The sequence below is a fragment of the Drosophila subpulchrella genome, chromosome 3R (genome assembly GCF_014743375.2).
Source record: "Drosophila subpulchrella strain 33 F10 #4 breed RU33 chromosome 3R, RU_Dsub_v1.1 Primary Assembly, whole genome shotgun sequence".
In the NCBI taxonomy this organism is placed as follows: Eukaryota; Metazoa; Arthropoda; class Insecta; order Diptera; family Drosophilidae; genus Drosophila; species Drosophila subpulchrella.
The window spans coordinates 14919927-14945419 of record NC_050609.1 but is presented as its reverse complement, the minus strand read 5'-3'; the positions used below and the strand labels follow the sequence as shown (position 1 = coordinate 14945419).

At 40.6% G+C, this 25493-nt stretch overlaps 1 protein-coding gene across 4 annotated transcripts in view; it reads left to right on the top strand.

The window, feature by feature from the left end:
- The window catches only part of LOC119545840 (rho GTPase-activating protein 7), a 98244-nt gene extending 83728 nt beyond the window's left edge, over positions 1–14516 (top strand). For all 4 annotated transcript variants that reach the window (XM_037851803.1, XM_037851802.1, XM_037851804.1 and 1 more), the window contains 7 exons: positions 5244–5315; positions 9229–9380; positions 9965–11618; positions 11883–12369; positions 12857–13129; positions 13203–13382; positions 13445–14516. In XM_037851803.1, coding sequence (XP_037707731.1) covers positions 5244–5315; positions 9229–9380; positions 9965–11618; positions 11883–12369; positions 12857–13129; positions 13203–13382; positions 13445–13559 — 2933 coding nt within the window. In that variant the 3' untranslated portion in view covers positions 13560–14516. The remainder of the gene's footprint in view (positions 1–5243; positions 5316–9228; positions 9381–9964; positions 11619–11882; positions 12370–12856; positions 13130–13202; positions 13383–13444) is intronic.
- Positions 14517–25493: the final 10977 nt, after the last annotated feature.

Genomic DNA, 25493 nt, shown 5'->3' with positions numbered 1-25493 from the left:
AGATTGGCCAATTTATGATTCGCTAAACCTTTTGCCCAGTGTAGCCCTGCTTCAAGGGCAAATTTGTTTTGCCCACTGGCCGCTGGCAAATTATTAAATACTTTGTTATGATTGTTTACAATTATGGAAATATGCGAGTCTGGATCATGGTGTTTCTGGTTCCCTGGAATGCGCGCGCGCCACTCGCACGGCCAGCAATTGGCTGTTTATGATTTTTCGGCACCCCACAAGGGGATCTTTATCCCCCCATCCACCGACAGAGCCCCCTGCCTATTTTAGCCGTTTATTTTTGGTAATGGGAATGCGGGGCATGGCTATTTCCAGTGCACAGCTTGTACTTATCAGTCGACGCCTCGCATTTAAATCGAATTATTCGCGCCGCTAGTTTGGGAATATGTGTATTAATACGGCAGGGGGAACTGCAACAAGTGATCCCAAGCAGCCCCTCTGTCACCAGCATTCTGTCAGCCATTCAATCATTCGGTCATCCAGTCAGTCAGTCAGTCAGTCAGTCAATGTCCCCGCCTTATGACCATCATAATCATCATCACCATCTACCGGTTTCGCCGTTTTCTTTACACTCTAGTGAAATTGCGCGCCAGTCAAGCAGAGCCATTCATTTAAATAAAGAAAATTGTTTGCGTGCTGTAATAAATGGAAAAAAATTATTATACAATTAATATGTATACTCGTGGACGGGTAAAAAATGCGGGAAATTGTTTTAATTATAACTCGTACCTGCCTCCACGGTTCGTGCCACCAAAAAGATATACAAATATGACACACAGAACTGAATGGGCCATTGGAAACGCATTTTTATGGCAGTGTCTTAAAATTTCCTTGTTCTGTATTTCGGTAAACCCTTGGGGAAAATTCATAACCAGCCACCTGTAAGCCACAAGCAAGTTCTCCCCTTTAATTTCATTTAATTTCCCTAAGCCATTTTTGGCCTATAACAATGTATAAACTTTCCATTCCGCCTTGTTTTTTTTGGTTTTTTCTGTTATTGTTTGATTATTTTTGCTTGCGAATGCGAATTTCGGTTATTTTCACTGTGTGCGAGTGGGCGCCCAGCAGGAAATATGCCGCATATAATAAGCTGACATTAAAAACACATTAAAAGCTCAATGATCTGTTATATTTGGCCGAGGAATTCCCGAGGGGCCGCTGCTACTTGGCCCCTAATTACATTGAGGGCTCAAAATGGTGGCCCCCAGGCGAAAGTGAGCAGCTCCACCCATCGTTGAGTTCACAGCAAATTAAACTGACGTTCCACCATGCCACTTGTTGCAGGCATTTGGCAGGGCCAAAAAAGGGAGTTGGCTAGAAGGGAGCAGCACTGCCACACACTTGTGGCCCAGAAAATGTATAAATAGCCTTATCCTTTAGTCAGGCACCAGGCAACAGGCTTTTGTGTGCCCAGCGAAGAGGAAAGGAGTGTGCACATGTCTATTTATGTGGGCCCAACAACTCTATTTCGAAAACACAACTGAAAAGCGGCAGTTCAACTGTTTAGGGGTATACCCTATGTAGATGGCTATTTCTGGTTTGCAATTTATAATTAATAATCCACTTTGGCCAGCGTTCTCTTTGATGGGAAGCAACCACAAGGTGACTGAAATTTATGTTCCGCCTGACATTCGAATGCAATGGCAGACAATAAAGCATTCGCGCAGCTTGCCATTGGCCATTTGGCCACTTGGCCATTAATTAAAGCCACGACACCTACGACAATTATTTATCTAACGAACATACTCGGTTCATTTGAATATTCGCTGTAAAATTGCATTGTTTCTGGCTCCTGGGGCTAGGCAATTTACTGTTTATATGGCAGCATAATTGGCAAATGAAACCGTTTAGCGGGAAATTAATGAAATTGCTGAATAATGTTTTGGGAGCCTGTGGCAATTGAATTAGCTATCAATTAGTGTCAACAGAAATCGATTTATGTGTAGAAGGTAGAATGTTGTTCGAACCGAGGTCAAAGCTTTTACATCATGTGTTCTGGCCATTTAATTATATTAGGCCAAAAGTTTGAGCTGTGCGTAACGGGGGCTTTTGTAGCCCTAGCAACGCGTCCCATGGATGCCAGATCCTTTACATAACATAAGTCGGTGAACGATGCTGTCTGTCATCCGCATACAATGTCATCTCTTTCAGCTTGGCTGCATTTTTCTGGAGCACACACACTCGCACACAGACAGTCGAGTGGAAAGGCGTGCCAGTGACACACACCAACACAATGGGCCAGAATTTTCCGAGCGAAGGATAAAATCTACGGCAATTGTGTTAGGAACTTTGCTTTCATTGACACTTTCCTTTGCTTTCCCTGGCTTTCCCTTGCTTTCCTTTTGGTATCCCCCACAGAAACCATAAACCAGAAACAGCCAGCTGGTTTGACTTTTACCCCATTGCGGTCTCGGTGGGCGGCTCTTGAAATCAATGCAAATTTTAATTGAAAATTTAAACAAATTTGGTGAACAACAAGCTTAAACTATGCCAGCGCAAAGGGGGATTCAATTAATCCCGAGTTCGGGCAAAGACAATATTATGTATGCAAAGTGGTGAAGCCAGGAGAACAAAGACAAGCTTTGTTTAATTCATTTATAAATGGCAGAGAAAATTGAACAAGATAGGAAGAGCAGAAATTTTAGGGAACTTAATCCTAGCGAAAAACAAACAGTTTAAGACCAAAGATATATTTTTCATAATATTTGTTTTTTATATATTCATGTATTTGCTTATGCTTGTTTCAAAGAGCATTTGAAAATGTAAGTTTTTTCAAATATTCTTCCTTTGGTGAAACCTTTAAAAATCCTTGAAAATAATTATAAGAAATATGAGTTTCTGGAAGACATCTTATAGTTCCTTGAAGAACTCATTATTTCTGGTTCCAGGAAATGGGATAATTCTATGACACTCAATACCACTTAGATAATCATCGGCCAATTTAAAGAGCAGAGTTCACCGAAAGCGCCAGACTGAAAAGAGTGTGTTTTTGTTTTAAACACCCCCGCGAAAGGCAGTCTGCTTGGCATTTTATATATTTTTAATTAGCCTTAAGGTCAGAACGCCGCATCATGGAAGCCCCGATGATGATGATCAGCATCGTCTCATGTTCCAGAACGCCCCCAAAACTCCCCCACACACAATGTTCGGGTCCATCAGAATAATTATTATCCTGGGCGCAGGTGAAGTTCATGAATTTGCGCGTTGCTTGTTTGGAAATGTTTTTAAAAGGCAGGAGGGGGGTTGAGTTGGGGGGGGAAATGGGGCAGCAAAGGACAATAAGGACAACAACTGGGCGGTACAATGTGTGTGTGTGTGTGGGTATACAGGAACAAATATTGAACCTGACGCAATAAGCTGTGAGTGAGCCTTTTGCACACACAAACACACCTCCACATTGTTTTACTCGCTTTAAATGGCTTTTAGATGAGTTTGTAACGTCAACGCGGCGTATGCGCAATTTATACCACTCACAAGTGGCATTTACAGAAAAATAACACTGCCAACGCAAAAGTTGCAATTGCGGGATCAGGATAGTAATTATATCCACTCACACCTTGATTGCAACAAGTGCGGAAACTTTAAATGCCACGTTCAATTAAAAACTTTCCTTTAAAAATTAAAAATGTATTTTTTTAAATATGCAGTGTTCTGGAAAATCAACTAAGTATTTATTTAATATTTTATCATTAGCTTAACATTGAGTTTGGTATAATTTTTTTAGAATATTAAAACAAAGTCTTAAAGGTCATAGCACCATTAATTGGTTTAGAAAACACATATTATCCTATTTGCATTTTTGCATGAGAGTACTGATTGTATCTTTAGGCATTAACAAAAATAAAAAACTTTAGGTTGATTTGAAAACAAAAGTAGGAGCAAAAATTATGATTTATTATTTTTAAATAGAGAATTTGGGGCTTTAGCAAAAAAAAACCTCAAGAAATTGAAAAACATCGAGCTAATTTCATGAGGGATGACTTTACAATTGGAGCTGGAGCCAAAATGATTTTGTTATTTATAAATAGAGTAACCCAAGTTGATTGGGTAATCGTCCCAATCATAGACATGCAATACCATATGTTGCGCTATTTTCGCCCGCAATTTGCATGCATAATCGAATACCTAAGCCCACTTACCCGCAGTTCCTTGGGTCAGGTCAAGCGGCCTGTCGCTCCAACATGAGTACATATGAGTACTGGGGACCTGGCCCGCTGCCAAGATCCGGATCCCCTGGAAGCGGGTCATGCGTCCGGCGAGCAGCTGTCAGAATGCCAGCAGCATAAATCGATGTCCGAGGGGTTGCTCTCGTTTATAAATAGCTGCGGAGACACTGGGTAAAGGAAACCCGGACAGGTGCTCCCACAATCGCTATAGGAATGGGTGTAGGTATAGCTGTAGCTATAGGTATTGCCATCCTCGTGCAAGTTAATCGCTTGCAAAACTCAATAATAATTCACTCAGCCACAAACCCCCCGCCTTTCCCGTTCTCCCGCCTTTCCACATAGGTTCATATTTTCCTGCTGGCAGTAAGCAGCCGGAAACTGTTTCATGTTGTCGCTCAGCCTGATTAAAAATCAATAGCCCTGTCGCCAGATCCTGTTACTCGAATTGAGCCAAGCTGTGGATACAAAAAAAGCAAAAACAGATTAGCATTTAAAATAGCTAAGGCCAAGTGCCTTTGGCCGCCTTTGTTTCAGGCCAACTGGATGGAATTCGATTTGAATTCATTGCGGTCTTGGGCTCATAAAAAAGTATGACTTACATTTCTTATTTGCGGTTCAATGCGTTCTTTGGCCTGTCCTTGTCTCAAATTAGCTCGGCATAAATAAGCAATTTTATCCCTCTGAGCTGGCAAAATCTGTCTTCATCTCTTAAAGTCCCATTTCTCCGAGACTTTTACTTTCATGCGACTTTAACCCAAAGTGGAGTCGAACGAAAAACACAATTTAAGACCCTGAACTACCGCAGGCACATAATTTTAAGCCGTCAACTCCGTTCGGTGGGTTTACAACGTAATCCATCAAGTGACCCTGAAAAATCCGCGGACAATGGCCAGACTTTGGTGACGGCTTCTTCTGGGCCATACCGGTGTTTAATTGGTTTCGCAGTGCGGCCGGATCGAATTTGGTTGGGCAAAAAGGATGCGTTCGGAAAACTTAATTACAATTAATTTCATTCGCTGGAAACGCATATTCATCCTGGATTTTCTCTTCCCTCTTTTCCTCTTGCAGAAATCGAAGCTGTGGAGGCTTGCAAATGGCTGCGAGCTGCAGGTTTTCCGCAATATGCACAGATGTACGAAGGTAAGTTCGAACCACATCCAGATCCACCTCCCCAAAGTAACCCCTACTACGCACTTCCGTTTTGCGCTGCACTGCTATAAAAAACGTTAGAAATGGTAAAAGAAATTCAGAAGAAAAGTGTACAATTAGTACTTAACAATTTAAATTAAAAGTGACAATTACTTAAATCTTACTACACTGTGAAGAAAATATTGGTTAAACAAATACTGAAAATTTTTAGGAAGACACAGCAATATACCATTTAAATTAAAAGACTTACGGCACTTTGACACTTGCTTAAATATCAATTTATTAAAATTTACTCGGCAGTCTAAAGGAAAAAGTTGGAGTGATATATAAATTAAGACATGCAGGGTATGCAGAGAATGCATAGGTTGTCATGACTTTTTAAAATAAAATCCTGTTGGGAGAAATTTAAGGCATTGTCATATGGCTATAGCAGTTTTCACCCAATTGAAACCAATTTTCACGTGACTTTCGTAGCCCCTTTTTTCCCCCAGTGCATGTCGTGCCAGCGTGCTTTTGCCCTGGGGGCGTGGCAGGCTGGTGGTCGGTAATTGATGGTCTCGTCATCGGCGGTGACGCAGCAGCAGCGGCAGAAACAGCGACCGAGGCACTTGACCAACATGCCCGCCATTTAGTCTTGTGTGTTTAACGCTCTCCAAGTGGCAGTTTATTAATTGTATTACACGAACTTTCACTTTCGCCACTGCCACTGCCACTGCCCCAAGTCCAAGTAGGAGAAATAAAAAAGGAGGTTAAAGACAAAACATTTATGACGTGGCAACATTCGAGAACAATTTAAGTGCCGCCTCACAACGTCTAAGGGTTTCAACACCATCGGCAGACAAAGAGCTGCCCTCGACATGATAGTGAATTTGATATCCCAAACACGCGGCACAAACCGCGACAACAATTAGGCTGATGGGATCCCTTGGATCCCGAATCCGATCCACTTCTATCCAAGTCCTTTCAGGCGAAAACGAAAGCCCAGCAACGCCTACCTACCAGATCAGGGCAATCTTAAGAATTTAACCCAAAGCAACGCACAGCAAAAAAACGCAGGAGAGGCCTGCAAAAACTCGTGAAGCAGCCAAACTCCAATAAAATATAATAAAAGGCTAAAGGACACGCAGCCCAAAAGAATTTATGAGGACCACCTTCGTATAAAAAACTCCGCACAGAACCGAAAATTAAAATGGTTTCGGTTTTTTCCCCTTTTTTTTTTTTGGATATTTCGTTTAAAAGGGCTTTGGCCTTTGAAGAAGGGGCTACCCAAAACTACAACCGCCAGCCAAAATGTTAGTATCAGTTCATTGAACCCTGCGCAGGCTGCATATTTATTTGATTTCCTTAATCGCAAGCGAAGTCGACCCTTCTCCAGAGCATTTGTCGCAACGCATTTAACGCCTGGAGGCCTCGCAGATTGATGAGCCGCGCGAATCTGCAGAGACTCAAACAAACAGACCCGAAAAGTACATTCTTAAGCCAAAAAAGTTCGCCGACTTCATGTGAATTATGGCCAAAAAGCCAGCTCAAGAATAAAACGCGAAAGACCAAAAAGTGAATCTGAAATGGAGAGCCTGCAATTTGGGCATGTCCGCAGGCGCCCTGTCGCCGACCTTGAAATATGCGAATTGTATTGCATAAATTCAAGACCAGAACCAACGAGTTGGAAGGTGCACTCAGAAAAACTTAGGGATTCAACATGAATTTTATTTTAATTTTCTGATTGCTATATATAGATATATTTAAAGCTCCAATCAAAATAATTTGACCATGCTTGAACTTGAAACCCTTTTAGTTGCCTTTTTCCTTTTAAACGAAAAAAAAAATTCTTTAAAATTCAGACTGCTTAAAGACTTTTATTTAATATTATTTTTTAAGTGATAGAAACCAAAACGTAAATTCCCGACTTATGAAATAATTTGTGCGCACATTTAAACTGGAGCCCAACCCATCGCAGGTCTCCAAGACCAGGTTTCAATTCCGATTCCAATCCCAAACCCAAACCCAAAACCCATCTGCATGACCATCTTTCCCTGACCGGGGACAACATGATAAATGCGTATTTTAATGAGTTTCGTGTAAACAAGGCAGCGGCGCATGCGCAGATTGCCGCTCAAATTTCCACAGCATTTGGTGGATTCTTTGGGGCTTTTGGCTCGGCAAATTAAAATGCCGTAGGTGTGTAAGTTGCTCGCTGCTCTGTCATTTGATTTGGCCCGGGGTATTGGGACTTGTGCTGCCGCTGAAAGGAGGTGTTTCGGCTGTAAGCGACTGTTAATTTGCCCAGGAACCCAGGACAAACCAAAGAAAACAGAAAAAACCAAGACGAGGGACTGAGGATGGAGCATTTTCCCCCCAGCCTTTGTTTGCCTTTTGTTCACTTCTTGCACTCACATTACTCACCGAAAGTGGCAGACTTAATTCGAGGGTGTGACCTGCGCCAGGCCAGGATCATATGGGAGTGCTTAAGAGGGCAATAAGAGCTCATGAGGCTTGCCAAGGCAATCGATTTTTTGGTCCAAAACAACCGGTTCTCCTGGGAGCCAAAAGCCAAGAAACGGAACTTGGGGAGTGGTGAAAATAAATCACTGCTGATCCCATAAAGTATCACGTATTTTCAAAAGAGATTCCCACTCTGTTTCAATTCTTAAAATCGTCTAAATGTACTTTCTTTGTTAATTTGCTTTCCTTGCAAAGACTTTATTGAAACATCAGCCAAGTCTAAACAATAATTATTTCGTGGAGACCCCATAAAGTTCTATATTCGAATGAAATCTGCATCCTAATTTAGATTCCAGGCTAATTGCTTCTATATTTCCCCAAAACAACCATAAATTGCTCCTAATTACATTCGAATTTCAGTGCAATCTGCGTCATTGGCTGAGAAAAAAGATTAATCATATAATTGGCCCAATAAATGAATGCATGCCCAACCCCTCTGAACAGTCTCGTGTAAACTGTGAAAAGCCTCGGGGGGAAAAAAAACAAAAAGCTGAGAATTACACCGACATCCCGAATAATCTCCTTCTGACGTCAGCGGATTGTACTGGATCGTAACTCCCAATGGGTTATCGAACACTTGGTGGCACTGGCACACTTCCTCAATTTGTTTACACCAGCTTTTTTCCCTCAATTAGAAACCAAACACACCGAACACTTGACTGTTTGAAGAGGAGCATCCGAAATGGTCTTATAAATACGCAGCAGGGCCAAGAGTAGGAAAAGAATGGCGCTGGAGGAGCGTAAACAAAACTATAAAAAGCTTCCATCGTGAAAGGAGAGAAAGAAACGAGTTGGGGCGTTACTTTAGAGCCGAAAGTTCAACAAACCATGAATGGCTTCCCAAGAAGAACAAAATATTGTTGTAATACTAACAATATTTGTGCAAACAATGCAGCTTTTCCAGGCATCGAGTATTCAGATCCCCAGTACGCAGTACGCAGTGCATCCTACGGATGTCGAGCAGTATTATCTGCAGCTGCAGATGCGAATGTATCTGTATCTGCAGTATTCGCTGCTTTATTCGTATTTGTGTGACGCGTCGCGACATGTGTAAACGTCTGGGTATAATCTTTTCTTTTCTATATAGTTTTTTTTAATATTTTTTTTGTGGACGAGGCGGCGGTCGCCTTGGAACTTGATTTCCTACGTGCGAATTGGCCACGCAAATATGTGGAAAAACGCTGTGAAAACTCAGCTGCCCGATGGCAGACTACCATGTATCGTATATACCGAGGCAACCCGACTCGTACCCGTTTAATGATCGCTGGCGCCATGGGCGTTCGACTTTTCAGGTTTCTCAATTAGAATTTCACGCGTCGTCGAGACGTGCAGTCGCAAAAATACACATACTCTTAACCAGCTATTAGGAGTCCTTTTAAACACTCGCTTAATCCCTTTGCAGATCATCAGTTCCCGATCGATCTGAACAATGTAGCCAAAGATCACACCAATCTCGAGAACGATCAGCTGCAGTCCCTCTACCGCCGGCTCTGCGTCCTCAATCGTTGTGCCACCATGCGGCTGGACCAGTCCCACAAGCCGCAAACACCACAGGTAAGATAAAAAGAAACTTATCCTTGATCTTAAAGAAGCAACACACAAAAAATCCTTTGATCGATTAGAACAATATAATAGTTAAATGGACCCAACCAATTAAATTATCAATTTTACCAAGGAAATAGCTACTCTTAGAACCACAGAACAAAATCACGTGTCTATTTAATAGTAAAGTTACCATAAGTACCTGCAGTAATAAAGTAATATTACTACTTTTACTACAAAAAGTTAAAGTAATATGGGAATAATAGTATTTTTACTATAAACGATTATAGTAATAGTTGTTAAAATAGTTATTTTGCCATTATAGTAATTATAGTAATTAAACTTTAAGCAATAGTGATTTACTGGTAGTAGTATTCCTACTATTAAAGAGTAATGAACGCAACATTTAAATATTTACTACAAAGTTTAATTGCAAACTAGTTCTGATAGTTACATAACTATCCATATTGGTTAATTTTACCATTTAACTATTCTGTTTTATTATTTAATTTTACATTATTTTTTTTTAGATTATAATTACTCAACCTATTACATATTTTCTTGCCACTTTTTCTTCATTAATTACCATCTCTCAGCAAAAGGAGGAATCGGATGATGAGAACTTCGCCCTGAGCGAGCACTGGACATTCCAACCGCACATTCGCCGCTGGTCGCGGATCGGGGAGATGGGCCTGGAGCTGCCGCCTCCGGGATTGCTGAGCCTGAACGTGGAGAAGACGGAGAGCTCGTCGAAGGAGTCCAGTCCGGATCGATTCGAGGAGGATGGTGCCGGCATCACGCTGGTGATTCCCGGCTGCAGCAAGGCCAGTGGTGGTGGCGCGGCCACCGATGGCTCCTCCCTGGGCGAGGGCTCCGATGGCGGTCGCTTGAGGAGAACGGGCAGCGAGCGGTTCAAGGATCAAGCCATAGCCCTGCTGAGGAGAATGGAGTCCATCAAGACGCGACGTCGCAAGCGACAGAATCGCGAGAATGTGGTTATCAGTGGACCCACCGAGCTGGACCTCTCGCAATTTGGCCAGCGGAGTAGTCTGCGCAAACCGGATGCCGTTTATTCCACCCCGCCCTCACCATCGGCCTTGAGCCCCATGCACACATTCCCCAAGGCGCCGTTCTTCGGCAACGACCTCAAAGTGCCCAGTCACAGTGACAACTACCTGAGTCCCAATCGCTCCAGCCCCAAGAGGACGCCCACCACTCCCCGCTCGATGAGGACCAGCCCGCTGCACTTCTTCTCCAGTCCCATGTCGCAGCTGAAGGAGGGCAAGTCCGATGATTCCTCGTCCTACTACAGCGACAGTCAGGAGTCCTCGACGGGGGGCAAATTGTCACTGAGGAAACCCTCCAAGGCCCGAAGATTCCTGCAGCGCACGGGCAAGGTGGATGATATAGGTGCCCATTCCGACTCGGAGTGCCATCAGGGAAGGAAGCTCCTCATTAAGGACGCCAATTCCAATACCACAGAGGTCAAGGTCAAGAAGTTGACACGCGGGGGTTCCCTGAATTTGGGCAAGGATCCCAAGAAACGCGAAGGTTTACGCTCCTCATCTTTCCGCTCGCGAAGCACCTCGAGAAAGGAACCCAAGAATGATGAAGATCAGGCTGGTGGTGGCGCCACAAATGGTGGCTCCAAGCGACAGCCGGTGGTGCGTTGGCACAGTTTCCAGATGGAGGAGCGCCCCAATATGATATTCCGCAAGTGTTTCTCCAAGAAAATCGAGCCACTGCAGGAGGATGCGGGTGGCATGCCCTTTGCCGCCATGTCAGCGGGTCAACTGCAGATAATCCGGAAACTGGCCCTGGTCACCTTGACTGGACACATGGAGCGATACTGCCCGTCCCATCGATCCGGCTGGAACTGGGAACTGCCCAAGTTCATCAAAAAGATCAAGATGCCGGACTATAAGGACAAAAAGGTGTTCGGCGTGCCGCTCCTGATGGTCCTGCAGCGCAGTGGCCAAACCCTTCCGATGGCCGTGCGAGCTGCCTTCCGTTGGCTGCAGCTGAATGCCCTCGACCAGGTGGGAATCTTCCGGAAAAGTGGAGGAAAGTCCAGGATCATCAAGCTGCGCGAACAGATCGAAATTACCGACTCCACCGCCGAGTGTATGGATGTCTTCGATTTGCAGCAGGCCTACGATGTGGCCGACATGCTGAAGCAGTATTTCCGCGAGCTGCCCGAATCCCTGCTGACCACCAAGATGTCCGAGACCTTTGTGGCGATCTTTCAACGTAAGTAGATAAATACACTTAAAAGAATTGCATAGAAGTTTAAATTAACATCACTTTTAAAAGAAAAATATGAATAACATATTTCAAAATATTTTAAATTATCCTTTTCTTAAAAAAGCAAATTAGAAAAGGATACAAAGAGTTGGTTTTCCATATTATCAGAACTACAATTTCAAATTTTTCTATAATTTTTGTAAAGAAATAAATACAAGTTCATCCTAAAAACAATATTATAAAATTCTCATTGGTGCTATTTATCCCCAGATCTCCCCGCCGAAGTGCGTCTGGATGCGGTGCAGTGTGCCGTGCTCCTGCTGCCCGACGAGAACCGGGAGATCCTGTACGTGCTTCTCGAGTTCCTCACCATTGTGGCGGCCAACTCGCAGCAGAACCAGATGACCAGCAACAACCTGGGCGTGTGCCTGGCCCAATCCATCTTCCACTCGTCCATCTCGACGGGTTCCGCCTCCGTGTCCGCCTCGCCACGTCGCAAGGGCAAGGGATCCGGCATGCCGGACATGAAGGAGCTGGCCGAGGCCAAGGCCTCGCACGAGTGCCTCTCCTTCATGATCGAGCACTACAAGCAGATCTACACGGCCGCCAAGGAGAAGCTGGCCAAGTGCAACTTCAGCTACATGGAGGAGTCGAAGCCCCTGCCCCTGGAGGCCCTCGGCGAGGGCATGCAGTTCCACAACTGGCGGGGATACCTCTACGAGTGCACCAGTGCCACCATCAAGGAGGGTCGCGAAAAGTGAGTTTTTTAATATGATATATCAGGTTATGACTAAAAGCAGAGTTATGAAACCCTTGATTTACATTTAGAGATTATATAAATATGTTTATAAATTGTTTATCCGCTAGGTTCTAGTTTGTTATCAGTCTGAAGAGGTTAATGTGAAATTAAATTCGTTGGACTAATAATAACTATGATAATAATACAGAAAAATTTAACTTTTTGTTTTATTTTTTTAAGAAAGGTTCTTGTTAAAATAAACCTTTATCATTATATTACTGTCCACCAAAGTTAAATTGAATTTTTAACATTTAGTAATTGTTTTCTCTTTATTACAATTAAATATAAATGTTCTTGTCTGAATAAATATATAATTTTACTATCCACTAAATTCAAAATAACCACTTAAAATTCAGTAATTGCTTCCTCTTAATTACAATTAAATTTAAATCCTTATGCATGATTTTAATATATATTTCTGATGATTTATTTCAATCCCCCTCAGAACCCGCGGCTGGTTTAGCGTTAACTCGCTGAATGACAGCAATGTGGACATTGCCTACAAGAAGGTGGGCGATGGTCATCCTCTGAGACTCTGGCGCTGCACCACGGAGATCGAAGGACCCCCAAGGGAGGTCCTTGAGTTCGTGATCAAGCAAAGAGCCACGTGGGACACGAATTTGCTGCAGTGCCAGACGGTCAAGAAACTGGACGATCGCACGGAGATCTATCAGTATGCCTTGGACGGCCAGCTCTCCACGGACTTTTGTGTGTTGCGGTATGTTAAGATTAGAATATTCTAAATTATTTAATACATTTAATTTAATTAATATACTAATTTCCTGTTTTAGTTCCTGGCAAACCGACTTGCCGCGCGGTGCCTGCGTTATAGTGGAGACCTCCATAGATCATGCCAAGGCCAAGCCTCTTTTCGGGGCGGTAAGGGGCGTGGTCCTGGCCTCCAGGTATCTCATTGAGCCCTGTGGCAGCGGCAGATCCAGGGTTATGCATCTGGCCAGAGTGGATGTCAAGTGAGTTTTTATTTAAATACTTCTTAAATTAATAAAATAATCAAATAATTGCCTATTTTTAGGGGCAAGACACCGGAGTGGTACAACAAGAACTACGGACATATATGCTCGCATTACCTGTCCCGCATTCGATTGGCCTTCAAACACGTGGCCGATGGACCCGAAAGCAAGGTCTAAATGATAAAAATATATTAAAAAAAAGAGGATTTAACCATCTGTTTGATGGTTGTTTGCTGTATTCGTTGTCTGTCGCAAAACTGACGCATTTATACGTAAATATATGATAGCTGGAGGATCGGAATAGCCCCCCACTTCGAACAACCCAACGATTACGCAAGAAACCCAATAAAAACCCATGGACCACAAACACGAGCTTCAGTTTCATCCCGACCAAAAGCGATGAAGCGAGATCAGAGAGAATATATTCTTGTACATACACCTTGTAGGTTTCTTAATTTAGTTTTCGACATAGATTTAACTACTTAGTTTACTGTATTATATTTATACGTGGTCCTAATTTATACGACAATAGCAATCTAACATCCAAAATACTCAACACACGTAAATATCACAAAGTATATCTTTAACGATTTCTCTTGCTAAAGTCTACATCTACGTTAACGGCACTCCAAATCTTTAATGTTAATTAGTTTGTAGTCTTGGCAATATGTTAAAAAACGTATATTCGGAAAAGAGCAGAAAACAGCAAATGCAAAAGCAACCTTAAAATGTGTAAAGCAAATTCAACTAGTCAAATTTAATACGTTTAAGTTAAAGTACTAACCCCAAATACACTCATTGATTTGGCTTCAGATATTGATTGATTGATTGATTGACACCGCATTACCTGAGTATGTGCCCGTTGATCCAATAAAAAGTATGATTGTTTCCATTGTGCGGTGTGAAATCGGAATTATTATCACTATCGTTAGTTTATGGATGTGCCCTAAGATCCCCGATCAATATATATATATACTATACTATATACTATAGTTTTATATGTGTCTATATAAATACGCTACCACATAAATCTATAATCGAGTGTTCGAAGGGAGCAGTAACTCAAATATTCGATGCATACAGCAAATCGCAATAAAAGTGCATATTATGGAAATGCGAAAAATATAAACCAAATATATTACGTCCATTGTTTTTGGGGAAGTTCTTGAAACTGTAATTGAAAATAAGAACCTTATATTTATTTATAAAGAAGCAATAACAAAGGTTCATTGTCTTTGTAAAAAAAATTCAAAGTTGGCGCTCAGGTGGCGCTAGAAAGTATGCTTTGAATAATTCAACCTTGTACGAATTCGCCCGGCCTAGTTCGAAATTTAACCGCTTCGAGCGAATTCGCCTTACTACGACAAAAAAAAATACTCCGAAGCTTGACAAGAAAAGAGCAGCGCCACCTACACGGGCATCATTAAAAAGCGCCACCTATTTGTACAGCTACAACAACTCAATCGGTTAAGCGAATTCAAACGATACTTTATTTATCGGCGCCAAAAAAAAACGCTTCAAAAGTATTCAATTATATGGTAAAAAAAGGGGTTACATAAACATTTTGACTTGTCTGTGGCTTTGAAAATATACCAGCCGCGAATTCTGCAACTCATCTGTAGTTAGAGTTAAAAAATTAATGAATAGAAAATTTTTAAAACCTTGAGATCCTTGGAATTTTTTGAGCAATAATTGCTTATGAGTAATAATTGAAAATTATTTAAAAATAGTCAACAGTTTTTTATTAATATAATAAATGGCGCGTTGCCATAAGCTAGAACCAAAAAACACTATATACCTACTTTATTAGATTTTCATGGAACCTGGGTCTGAGTTTCCCAAGCACTCATTTATGAAAACCCGTTTCACTCGGACCCATTAGCCGCGACTATCATAATGCCAACTTATTGGCAGTTTAAAAACAACGGAGCCTTGTTGCTCTCTAATTGACTGCCGCCCAGGCGAGGCGTCGACTTATAACTTGACAGCCGGGCACACGAATGGCCGGGAAAGCCCACCTCTCTCGCTGGTTTACACATGTCGGGGACAAACTGTCGCTAATTGTGCCCCGGCAGCCCCAAAAACTGACCCCGAAAAAAGCTTTGCGAAAGCAAGGCGCTTACACACTCACACACTCGCGTTCGTTTTCCATTTCCCCCCGCGCACAAGCGACAGACATTAAAAGTCCATTAAAAAATTATGTTCGCCATGGCGTGCTCGACTCCTGTTGGGGCGTTTGATTGTGTGCGAAGAGGTCCCGACTTGGGCGAAGGCAATTTGTGCACTCAGAAATATGATGTTTGTGATATTTGAAAATATAACGTTTAGGAAACTTACCTGAGCAGAGAATCAAAGCTTTTCTGAAACCAAAAAATATTTTCAGGGATTATTTTGATATATTTTAGAACACATTGTTGTAGCTCGAAAACCTTTATCTCTATGTTACTTCAGGCGACTTTTCTTGAATGATTTTTTTTTATTTATTATATTATTATAATAAAATCCCAAGCTTGTTATAGATGTTGAAATTTTGAAAACAATATTTATAAGAATTCACCAATACGGAAGTTAAAAAATTTCCTGGACTAAAAAATCCTTTTCCTGAGAAGTATACGTACCTATGTATTAAAGAACTTTTTTTACAATTGGTAAACTCATTCAACATTTTCTCCATTTAGTATAACTTTCCCTTAAAATAGTTGGTGAACTCATTAAACATTTCCTTCCTTTAAAATATTTATTTTGATATTAAGCAACCCTGACTTGTAAGTACAGATATTGTTAAAATAATAATCCAAGCTTGCTAAGGATGTTGCGATTTTCGCAAATACTATTTATAATATATTTTCCTTTTTCAGAAACATATTTTCCACAGGGTTGCTTTCGGGTAACTTTCCTTCTAAGAGATTGAGTTTGTTACCAAGCAACACACCCCTGCAATTACAAATATTATTATTATTCTAAAAACCCAAGCTCAATAGGGTTATCATCCATTCCCTCAGTGTAAAACTGGCGACCTTAATGGCCCAGTTGAGACTATATTTAGAGTGCAAGAAACTACTGCTACGGCAGTCAGGCAAGGCATAATTGTAATTGCAAATTGCATATTGCGATGTTGCCCACATGCAGTGACATCGATTGCAGCGACGGCAATGCAAATGTCCAACGTATTGATTGCATTAATTAATTAATTTGTGACTTAATTTCATGGGCTTGCGGCAATCAGCGCGCCGTGCACGCACCGCTGCCAAAATGTATTAATATTGCACTGAGGACCGAAAGACCGAAAGACTGAAAAAGTCGACGCGCCGCGGCAACTGATGCGGCGCTCGTGTGTGTGTTTGCCTTGTTATTAATTGAAATTTAATGGCACAAAATATTTTTATTTATTTATTCGACTGCAATTGCATTTATGCGCACTTCCGTCGCCCCCACACACGCATTTTGCAGCAGCAGCATCCACCGATAAAACAACAACATTCGATGGCACCGCCGACGGCGGCTGGCATTTAACATCAAAAGCCCTGCCCAGACCAGACACCCCGCCCCCCCCCCCCTGGGCCGACCTGCCACGCCCCCAGCCCCCAGCCCCTAGCGCCCCTGGTTATATGGCCAACGAGCTTGTAATTGATTTCACTTAAAAATTAAATAATGCATGCGGTTTTTACTGTAAAATGGATTTTCCAAATGCAGCCGTTTCTTTTTCGCGTTTGGCACTCCTTCTCTATCGCTCCCTTGGCCGCTGCCCGTGTTAAATTAAATATGAAAATAAATATCAACATAATTGAAATGGCAACGAAGGCAGCAGGAGCTGCGGAAAAACAGCGGAGAAAAAAGTAAAATCAGCAAAGGCAGCCAAAGCGACCGACACTGTGCAGCTGGGCGACGTAATTGATGAAATTATTTAAGAATTATTTCACAAATGCGGCGTGACAATTATGCGGGACTATAGCCCAGATCATGAACTGAGTGCAGAGAGAAAAATTAGGGGAGCAAACATTTTGAATGCCAAAATAATTATCTAAAGATCTTTAAGCAAAGCGATAGATATTCTTTTAATGTCGAATGTCTAGGGAATATTATTTGTTTGTATAACTTTTAGCTGTACGCCTTGATTTGGCTAAGCTTCGATTAAATAACAGCTAAAAATAGGAGATTTTTTGACTAAAATCTGAGTCCCTTTTTTCGCTCTAAAAATTCAGTGTTTTGGCTCACATTTTGCAAATAAAAGTCAGAATGAGGACTGTCATAGCTCGTTGAGCTCGTTATTTAAGTTCCAATCGCTTTGCATTAAAATCTGACAAATTTTAATAATTTGCCATTTTTGCCAAAAACAAGTGACTTAACCCCTTATAAAAAATGCGAAAATTAGTCAAAATATAAATTTTCTTTAAAGTGATTTGGATCATTAGCATAGGTTAAAAGCTGCTCAAAACAGTAGGTCTTTTTGCTGTACGCCTTGTTTAGGCTATTCTACGATTGAAAAACCGCTAAAAATAAGAGCATTTCTGACCAAATTTTCAATTCCATTTTTCAATATTTTTACTGGCATAATGTAAATAAAGGTCAGAATGATGAATGTCATACCTTGTTGAGCTCGTAATTTAATTTCCAATCTCTTGACATTCAAGGTCAGAATTTTTTTTTTTTGCAATTTTTCGCAAAAAATATGATGTAACCCCTTACAAAAAATCCAAAAATTGGTCAAAAAATAAAATTTTCTTAAACCAATCGGGATTGTTAGCAGAGGTTTCAAGCTGTCCAAAACAGTAGGTCTTTTAGTGGTACGCCTTGATTTGGACAAACTACAATTAAAAAACCGCTAAAAATAAGATAATTTTCGACCAAATTGTAAATCCCATTTTTGCCTTACGGTAAAAATGCGAGGACTGGTCAAAAATTATATTTTCTTAAGTAAAAGGATATATAAATTTGAAAAAGAATATTAGGTGTGAAACAACTTATAGGATATCGGATACTAGTTTCACTTTCCTTGAGATATATTTTTTTACAACAGTGATTAACAATTCTAAAATCATAATTATTTGGATTTTAAAGGGGAACAAACAGTTAGAAAATTCTATTTTTGGGGGCATAATAAAGATATACTAAAAAAAATTGAGTATTGAATGAACTTGAATAATTGATTAAAATATTTGTAATAAATTAGAGAATAATTTTATTATTTTTTGTAAGTTTATTTTACCTAAGAATTATTAAACAACCAAAAGCTACACAATTTCTTTCCGTGCATCAGGCATATTAAAATGGGCAAATAATAAAGCAGAAATTGTATTTAAACGCAGCCTGTAATTAATTATCTGCATTGGCCGCCTCTCCGCGACGGAGGAGTTCTGTGTTGATCGCATGCCAAACAGTGCCCACAATAAATTAATGAACCGAAAAACAATTATCATAAATAGCAGCGGCAGGCTGCTCACTCGCTACACTTTTGCCATGAACTGATTCGCATTTCCACGTTGTTGCGAATTCTTTGTGAAATATTTAACATATTGCAATTACAATTTGCGATATATAAATACAAAATGACATTCTCTCAATTGATTTTTAGCATAAAACCGAATTTGCACTCGATATATGCATAATTGCTTGCAATTTCCCTTTAATTTTGCATTTAAAAATAATACGCTGACACTCGAAACAGAGCGAAACAGAAATTCCCGAGAACTCCAACGCCCAATGCCAACTAAAGCAAAATGTTTTTATGGATTTCTGCTTTCGACCAGCAATATCTCTTGCCTTAATTAATTAAAAATTATATTTGCATTCATTTTCGCTTTTATTCTTGACATGCAATCGCCGGGGCAATAAAAAATACAAATTCCTGCACATTTCCACGAACATTGCTTGCGACAGAGGGACAAAAAAAAAGTATCTGGAGAAAAGGCAACAGAGGCAGCGGCAATTAAAACGCGAAATCGCCAGGCCCTTGGTCTACTTGGCAGTTGGATTCCCAGACCTGCTCAGCAAATGTTTGTTGTGCTGGCTAATTCGCCCTAAAAGTGTTTGAAGCCCGGGTCTCGAGTGTCCGCATATGGCGGCGTTTGGGATAGCGATTCCATTCCGATTCCGATTCCTATGCCGATCCCATGCCGATTCCCTTCCCCGAGTGCCAAGTGCTGAGAACTGGGAACTTGGAACTCAGAACTGGGCACTTGCGAACTGCCGGCTAATCAGCGGCACGTCAAACGCCTACGCAAGAATGCGCCCGCGGAAAAAGCGAAATGCGAATCGCGAGTTGCGAAACTGGATATGGCAGAGTGGAGGGATGCAGATGGAGCAGGGATCGGAGGATGCGGCCAAAGACGATGACAGGGCAGGCAATCCAAATCCAGGCCACCAGTGGAGGCAATCGACAATTGTCTTGGGCAACTGCGCGGCTCCAAGGGGCTAAAAGTTGGCGTTGCGACAAATTTCCATACCCGGTAGTCAAAGAACTCCAGGGGCATATCAGTTTGTAAAGTTAAATATTTTAATATACCATTTTCCTCAATAATAACACTTTATAAAAATTATACAAAGGACCAATATTTAATATCTAATGAAATTAATTAACATTCTCGTTAGTTCTGCGACTTAAATTTTGGTCTTAAGAATCTTTAAATGTAATAATAATAGCCCATCCTTTTATTTTATAATAAAATCGATGGCAATATAATATATGCTCTGTAAAGTGGCTCTATTCATTTAAATTCCAGGAAATGAAAGATATATTATCCAAGCATTTTTAATTGAAAAGAAAATATTTCGGAATATTTGGGTCCTATTTTGTTTCTGATTTCTAATCAATAAAAATACTATTACAAACTCGTCTATAAAAAACCACTGAAACAAATTTCTTATTTTATACATAAATTTAAGGCGTGCTAGAAATTTTGACATTCAGTTAACCCGAGGTCTGTGTTTGATTCGTTTGAAACATTTTACCATCAATGTATCTTTTTGGGAAGATTATTTACAGGGTAGCAAGCATTCGGTTCACTCGATGGCTGTCAAGTTACTCGATCTTATTTTTATTCTTGGCCTAGCGCCCTTCCCCTCCAGGGCGTCTTTGGCAGCCCCCTGGCCCTCATTTTGTTTGTCGTTGCCCGTTTTGCGTGCGCACTTTTAATTGCAATTGAATTTTAATTACTGCGTTGTCAGCGAAGAATGTTGCAGCCAGTCGTTTAAGTGCCGACAGGCAGGGCGAGAAGAGACAATGAGTTGGGAGCTCCACGAGCAACAGGAGCAGCAGCAACATCGCAACATCCCCGGCAGCAACATGAGTTGGAAAAGCAGGAGGAGATCGGGGGAGCAGGAGGACGAGGCTGCTCCAGCTGCTCCTGACGGGATGGTCCAGCTCCAGCCACAGCTCCTCCTGCTGCCGCTTCTTTGACTTACTTTACAGCTTTGTCGTCGAGAGGCAGCAATTAAATGAACGACAGCCGACGGCAGTTGACGTTTTAAAAGTCGCGTTTGCGTTTGCCTTTGCCCTCGACGTTGCCTTTGCCTTTCATTAATCAGCAGCAATATAAATGTGATGATCCGATATCGTTTATCGACTGCTGATGACTCTATTTACTGCCCCCAGCCATGGGCAGAGATAACCTAATGAGAATCCCCACCCACCATGCCCATCCGCAATTAGGAATGTCTGGCCTTCTGATTGAGTCTTGTGAATCGCGACTGATGGGCTCTTGTCTGGCGCTCAGACAATTTAGCCAAGATTCAAGATGCTTTGGGTAAATTCATCAAACGCCTTATAATTGATTTAAGATTTATCAGCGACTTAATGGGCAGTTAAAAGTTAAAGGTTGAGAGTAACCGATACCCTTGGCTGAATGATAAATCGTAAAGTACAACTTAATGAAATTAGTAACATTCTGAGAGCCGTTGGAACATGAAAATGGGTTTAAAATTGGACACCTATTTAAAATAAATATATTTGTTATATTATTAGATCACAAATCCATAGAGGTATGCCACGTCTAAATCGGACTTCAATTAACCAAGTTATCAAAGTAAGCAGTCCAGTTCCCATTATGAAACCCATTGGAAATACGAAAAAATCGAAAATGAAAATGGGTTAAAGTTTTGACCATCATATAACAGAAATTATTTAATGCAGTTTATTAGATAATTCCACCACAAATTCATAGAGGTATCTCACGTCTAAATCGGGCTTTAATTACCAAAGTTATGAAAGTTAGAAGTCCAGTTTTGGGTGCCCATTCTGAAAGCCTTTGGAAAAACGGAAAATTCGAACATGAAAATGGGTTAAAATTTTGACCCTCGTATACAAGAACTAACTTAAGTTTTATTATTAAAGAATTTATCCACAAATTCATAAAGGTATCCCACGTCTAAATCGGAATTGAATTACTCAAGTTATGAAAGTTAGAAGTCATGTTTTGAGTTCCCATTCTGAAAGCCTTTGGAAATACGGAAAATTCCAACATAAAAATGGGTTAAAATTTTGACCCTCGATAACAGAAATTATTTAATGTTGTTTATTAGGGAATTCCACCACAAATTTATAGAGGTATCCCACGTCTAAATCTATAACATCTAAAAAAAGAATATTCCAAAAATGTGATGCATACATTTTCATTTTTATTATGTTTTTTGTACCTTTAAAAACTTTAATTTTAAATATTTAACATTTTCGCCTCTATTTCTTGCATTTATAGTTTAATAGAAGATTTAAAATATCCTCTAAAACAACAACCCAATTTCTGAAATGGCCGACAATAGATTTAGAAAAGAAATTTGTCTACCAAGTCAGGTGCACAAAAATGGGACCACTTACTTATAGATAGACCCAAAAATGAGCCGACTGCGGGTGACATTTTCCCCGGGGCGGCCAACTCCACCAATCAACGGCGAAAATAACAAAATGTCAAACAGAACGCATGCAACAATTTATTTAAATACCTCAACCTCATCAAATTTAAGTTAACACACCCCAAGCATCAGCATCAAGCATTACGACAGACGACGGGGCCAGAGCGAAATGAAAATGAAAATGAAAATTCAATTTTCCACCTAAACGCAGACACCGCATCAATTTTGAAAATGCTTTTGCCCGGCAATGAAAACGATTTGTTGTGTTTGACGAAGAGCCAGCTAGCGAGTGGTGGCCCAACGGGGCAAAGGGTGTGGAAAATCCGGGGGAAAATCCAAGGGGAAAGTGGCAAAGGAACCCAAGTGGAGCCCAGACAGAGAGCACCACTCAAACGGCAGCCAAGAAGTCAACGCAGAACGACGTCGTCGTTTCGGATGTCGATGCTAAAGAGATGCAGGCGGTTCGAAACTGCACGGGGAAACTGAAGGGTAGGGAAAACGAACGGGAGTAACAACACTGAAATAAAAGCAGTGCCAGTTATGCAATTGAAAGTATTTGTGCTAATTAAAGAGTTTGTTTTTAAACGGATAAGAAAGTAAAATATTAAATATTCCTCACATTTTTGGGTCTTAAAAACTACTTAGGATTTTACTCCATCAAGATCTAGTAACAAGTTTAAATTTAAAATACATTTAATCAACTCTGATAAAATTGTGAAACTACTTGACTAAGAACTTAACTTAAATTTAATATTTAAAAAATATAAAAAATATATTTGTATGTTTGTATCACATTTTCCCCACTAAAGTTGAAAATCCTTTATCAGAAATAATTATTTGTTTGTAAAAAGTATTGCATACTTTTCAGTCATACATTGTTTAATAGATAATGAATAATATGAAGATTAAAGAACCCGTTTATTAAATATTTTTAATTTTTCGGCACCACAATAGATGCAAGAATTTCTCTTTTAGACCCCAATACATTAGGTAAGGTATATCGGAAAAAAATCTCCATATTGAATCTATGTTTTCTTCCATGGATCCAGACATTATTGGACAATCCAAAATAATTTCTAACAATGATTTTATTAAATTGAATTTAAATAAATTTTTTTTTATTATGCATATAGTTTTGGAACGTGTAGCAATTGCTCCTCGCCTTTTCGGTTGCTGTCAACGACGAACCCAGGGATATGGATGTGGTTGTAGGATGAGAGTGGGCTCCCCGATTCGAACTGCAGACAATTAAAATAGCTTTGTGGTGTGCGTGAGCCAATTGCCGGGGCGCCCACACACACACACATGCACACACTCACAGCGGTATCTTGTATCTTACGGATAATCTCTGCGTGTTGATTTATGCAACAATTTCCAGTGTTTTGATCGATCATTCCTATTCCCATTCCCATTCTATTTAACCCTTTCGAGAGCACGCTCCCTTCGAAAGAGCCCAGCAAGCAGACTATATTAAAAACATTTAATTAGCTTTTATTGACCATTAAGATTCCAATCGTGGCTGGAACAGTAGCGGCCACAGCATGAAATACACCCACCACCGCTTTCTACAACACTTATTTATACACTTTTAGCTTTATTACTTTTCCACAAAAACATTTTATGGCAGCCAGCAGCAGCATTGAAATATTTATGATATTTACAACAAAAGAGCGAAAATGTGAGCGAACGGGACATTTTTGACTAAAATCGAAATAAAAACATACAAATTAATTAAAGTCAATAAAGTGAATTAAATGTGGCCAGGGTCTCGGACCCCTTTTAATGGGCCAACTTCATAGCGCCCTACGCAATGTCTGATATATTTATTCCAAGTTTCTGAGTTGTTTATGGCCAAGAGCCGAACCCGGACCGCTCCTCCTCTGAGTGATCATCATCATCGCGGCTGGCTGGCATGCACTTCGCTGCCAATTTAATGGCGTTTTTACAACTTGAAAGATTCGTGCCCGACACGCCGTTTTGAGCGATGATGGTTTTTTCGGGGGACCCACTCCCACCTCCACGCCCCGCCTCCTCCTAAACGCACACCAAATGCAGCGCAGCGAATGTCATTAGAACATAAAAATGATATTAATTGCATGCGAAAGTGCAGTCCAGGGAATGGAGATTGGGAATGGGAATGGGAATCAGGGTGGTTTGTGGCAATGGCACATGGCATGCAATAGAAACGTCAGCGTTATGATGATGGAATATCCCATCCCGAGGTGGTGCCATAGAGATTGTTCGGGCTTTTGAAGACCTATGGCGATCACACGGAGTGAGAAATAAAATAATAGAGTTCCGGGAATCCACACATCAAAATGTGATTATGCCTTATGTACCACCAGGGAATTAAGCATGAATTAATATGTGATATAAGATTGTCTAGAAGAATTTATTTAGCTCATAGATAAATTTTGAAATATATTAATTCACTCCAGGGAATTAATCATGAATTAATATATGACTTACGTTTTTTTAGAATGGATTTATTAACCTTATAGATATATTTTGGAAAGTACTATTTATATTTTAATAAATTTGTAAAGACATATTTGTTTACAACATTATAGTGTTTTTATAATTTCAATCCTCTGTGAGGTTCAACAGCCAGTTATTATGAAATAATAAATATTCAGGGTGCTTTCATTATAATATTATTCTAATCGCATGGTTTTCAGCTTGAATTTCATTCCCTAGACTATAAAAAATAACTCTTAAATAAAAATATTTATGAAAATCTGTATATGCTTCATATATTTTCCCCCAGTGCCGCAGTTGACACATGGAGATCCATGAAAGTGCCCAGAGCGCCAGAGCGATCCACTTACGTCTGAGTTTTGTGTGTGGTGCTGGTGCTCTTTGATGGAGACGGCTGCCACAGCGATCGCATAGCACTGATAAATAATAAAAATTAAAAATAAATTAACACCTAGTAAAGATGCAACGGACTGGGGACTGAACACTGAGGACCGAGGACCGAGGACTGGTTTCTCTCTGCCACTTTGTCCCTGCTCTGTCATTACTGGGGACCTGGTTTCGAATGTTGCCCGTCCGCAGACAGCTTAAAAATAGCGCAAAAGTAATTAAAAACGAAAATATAAAAGCAAAAGACAAACGCACGCACATCCACATACCAGCCATATAGCAACCCCTCACTCGAAAAAATAAAAATAAAAATTATGCTCGACTATATTGAATTTAACAAGCGCAACGTCGATGCAGGCGGAGATCAAAGGAGGCTGGGGCTCCATCTCCATGGCGATGGGA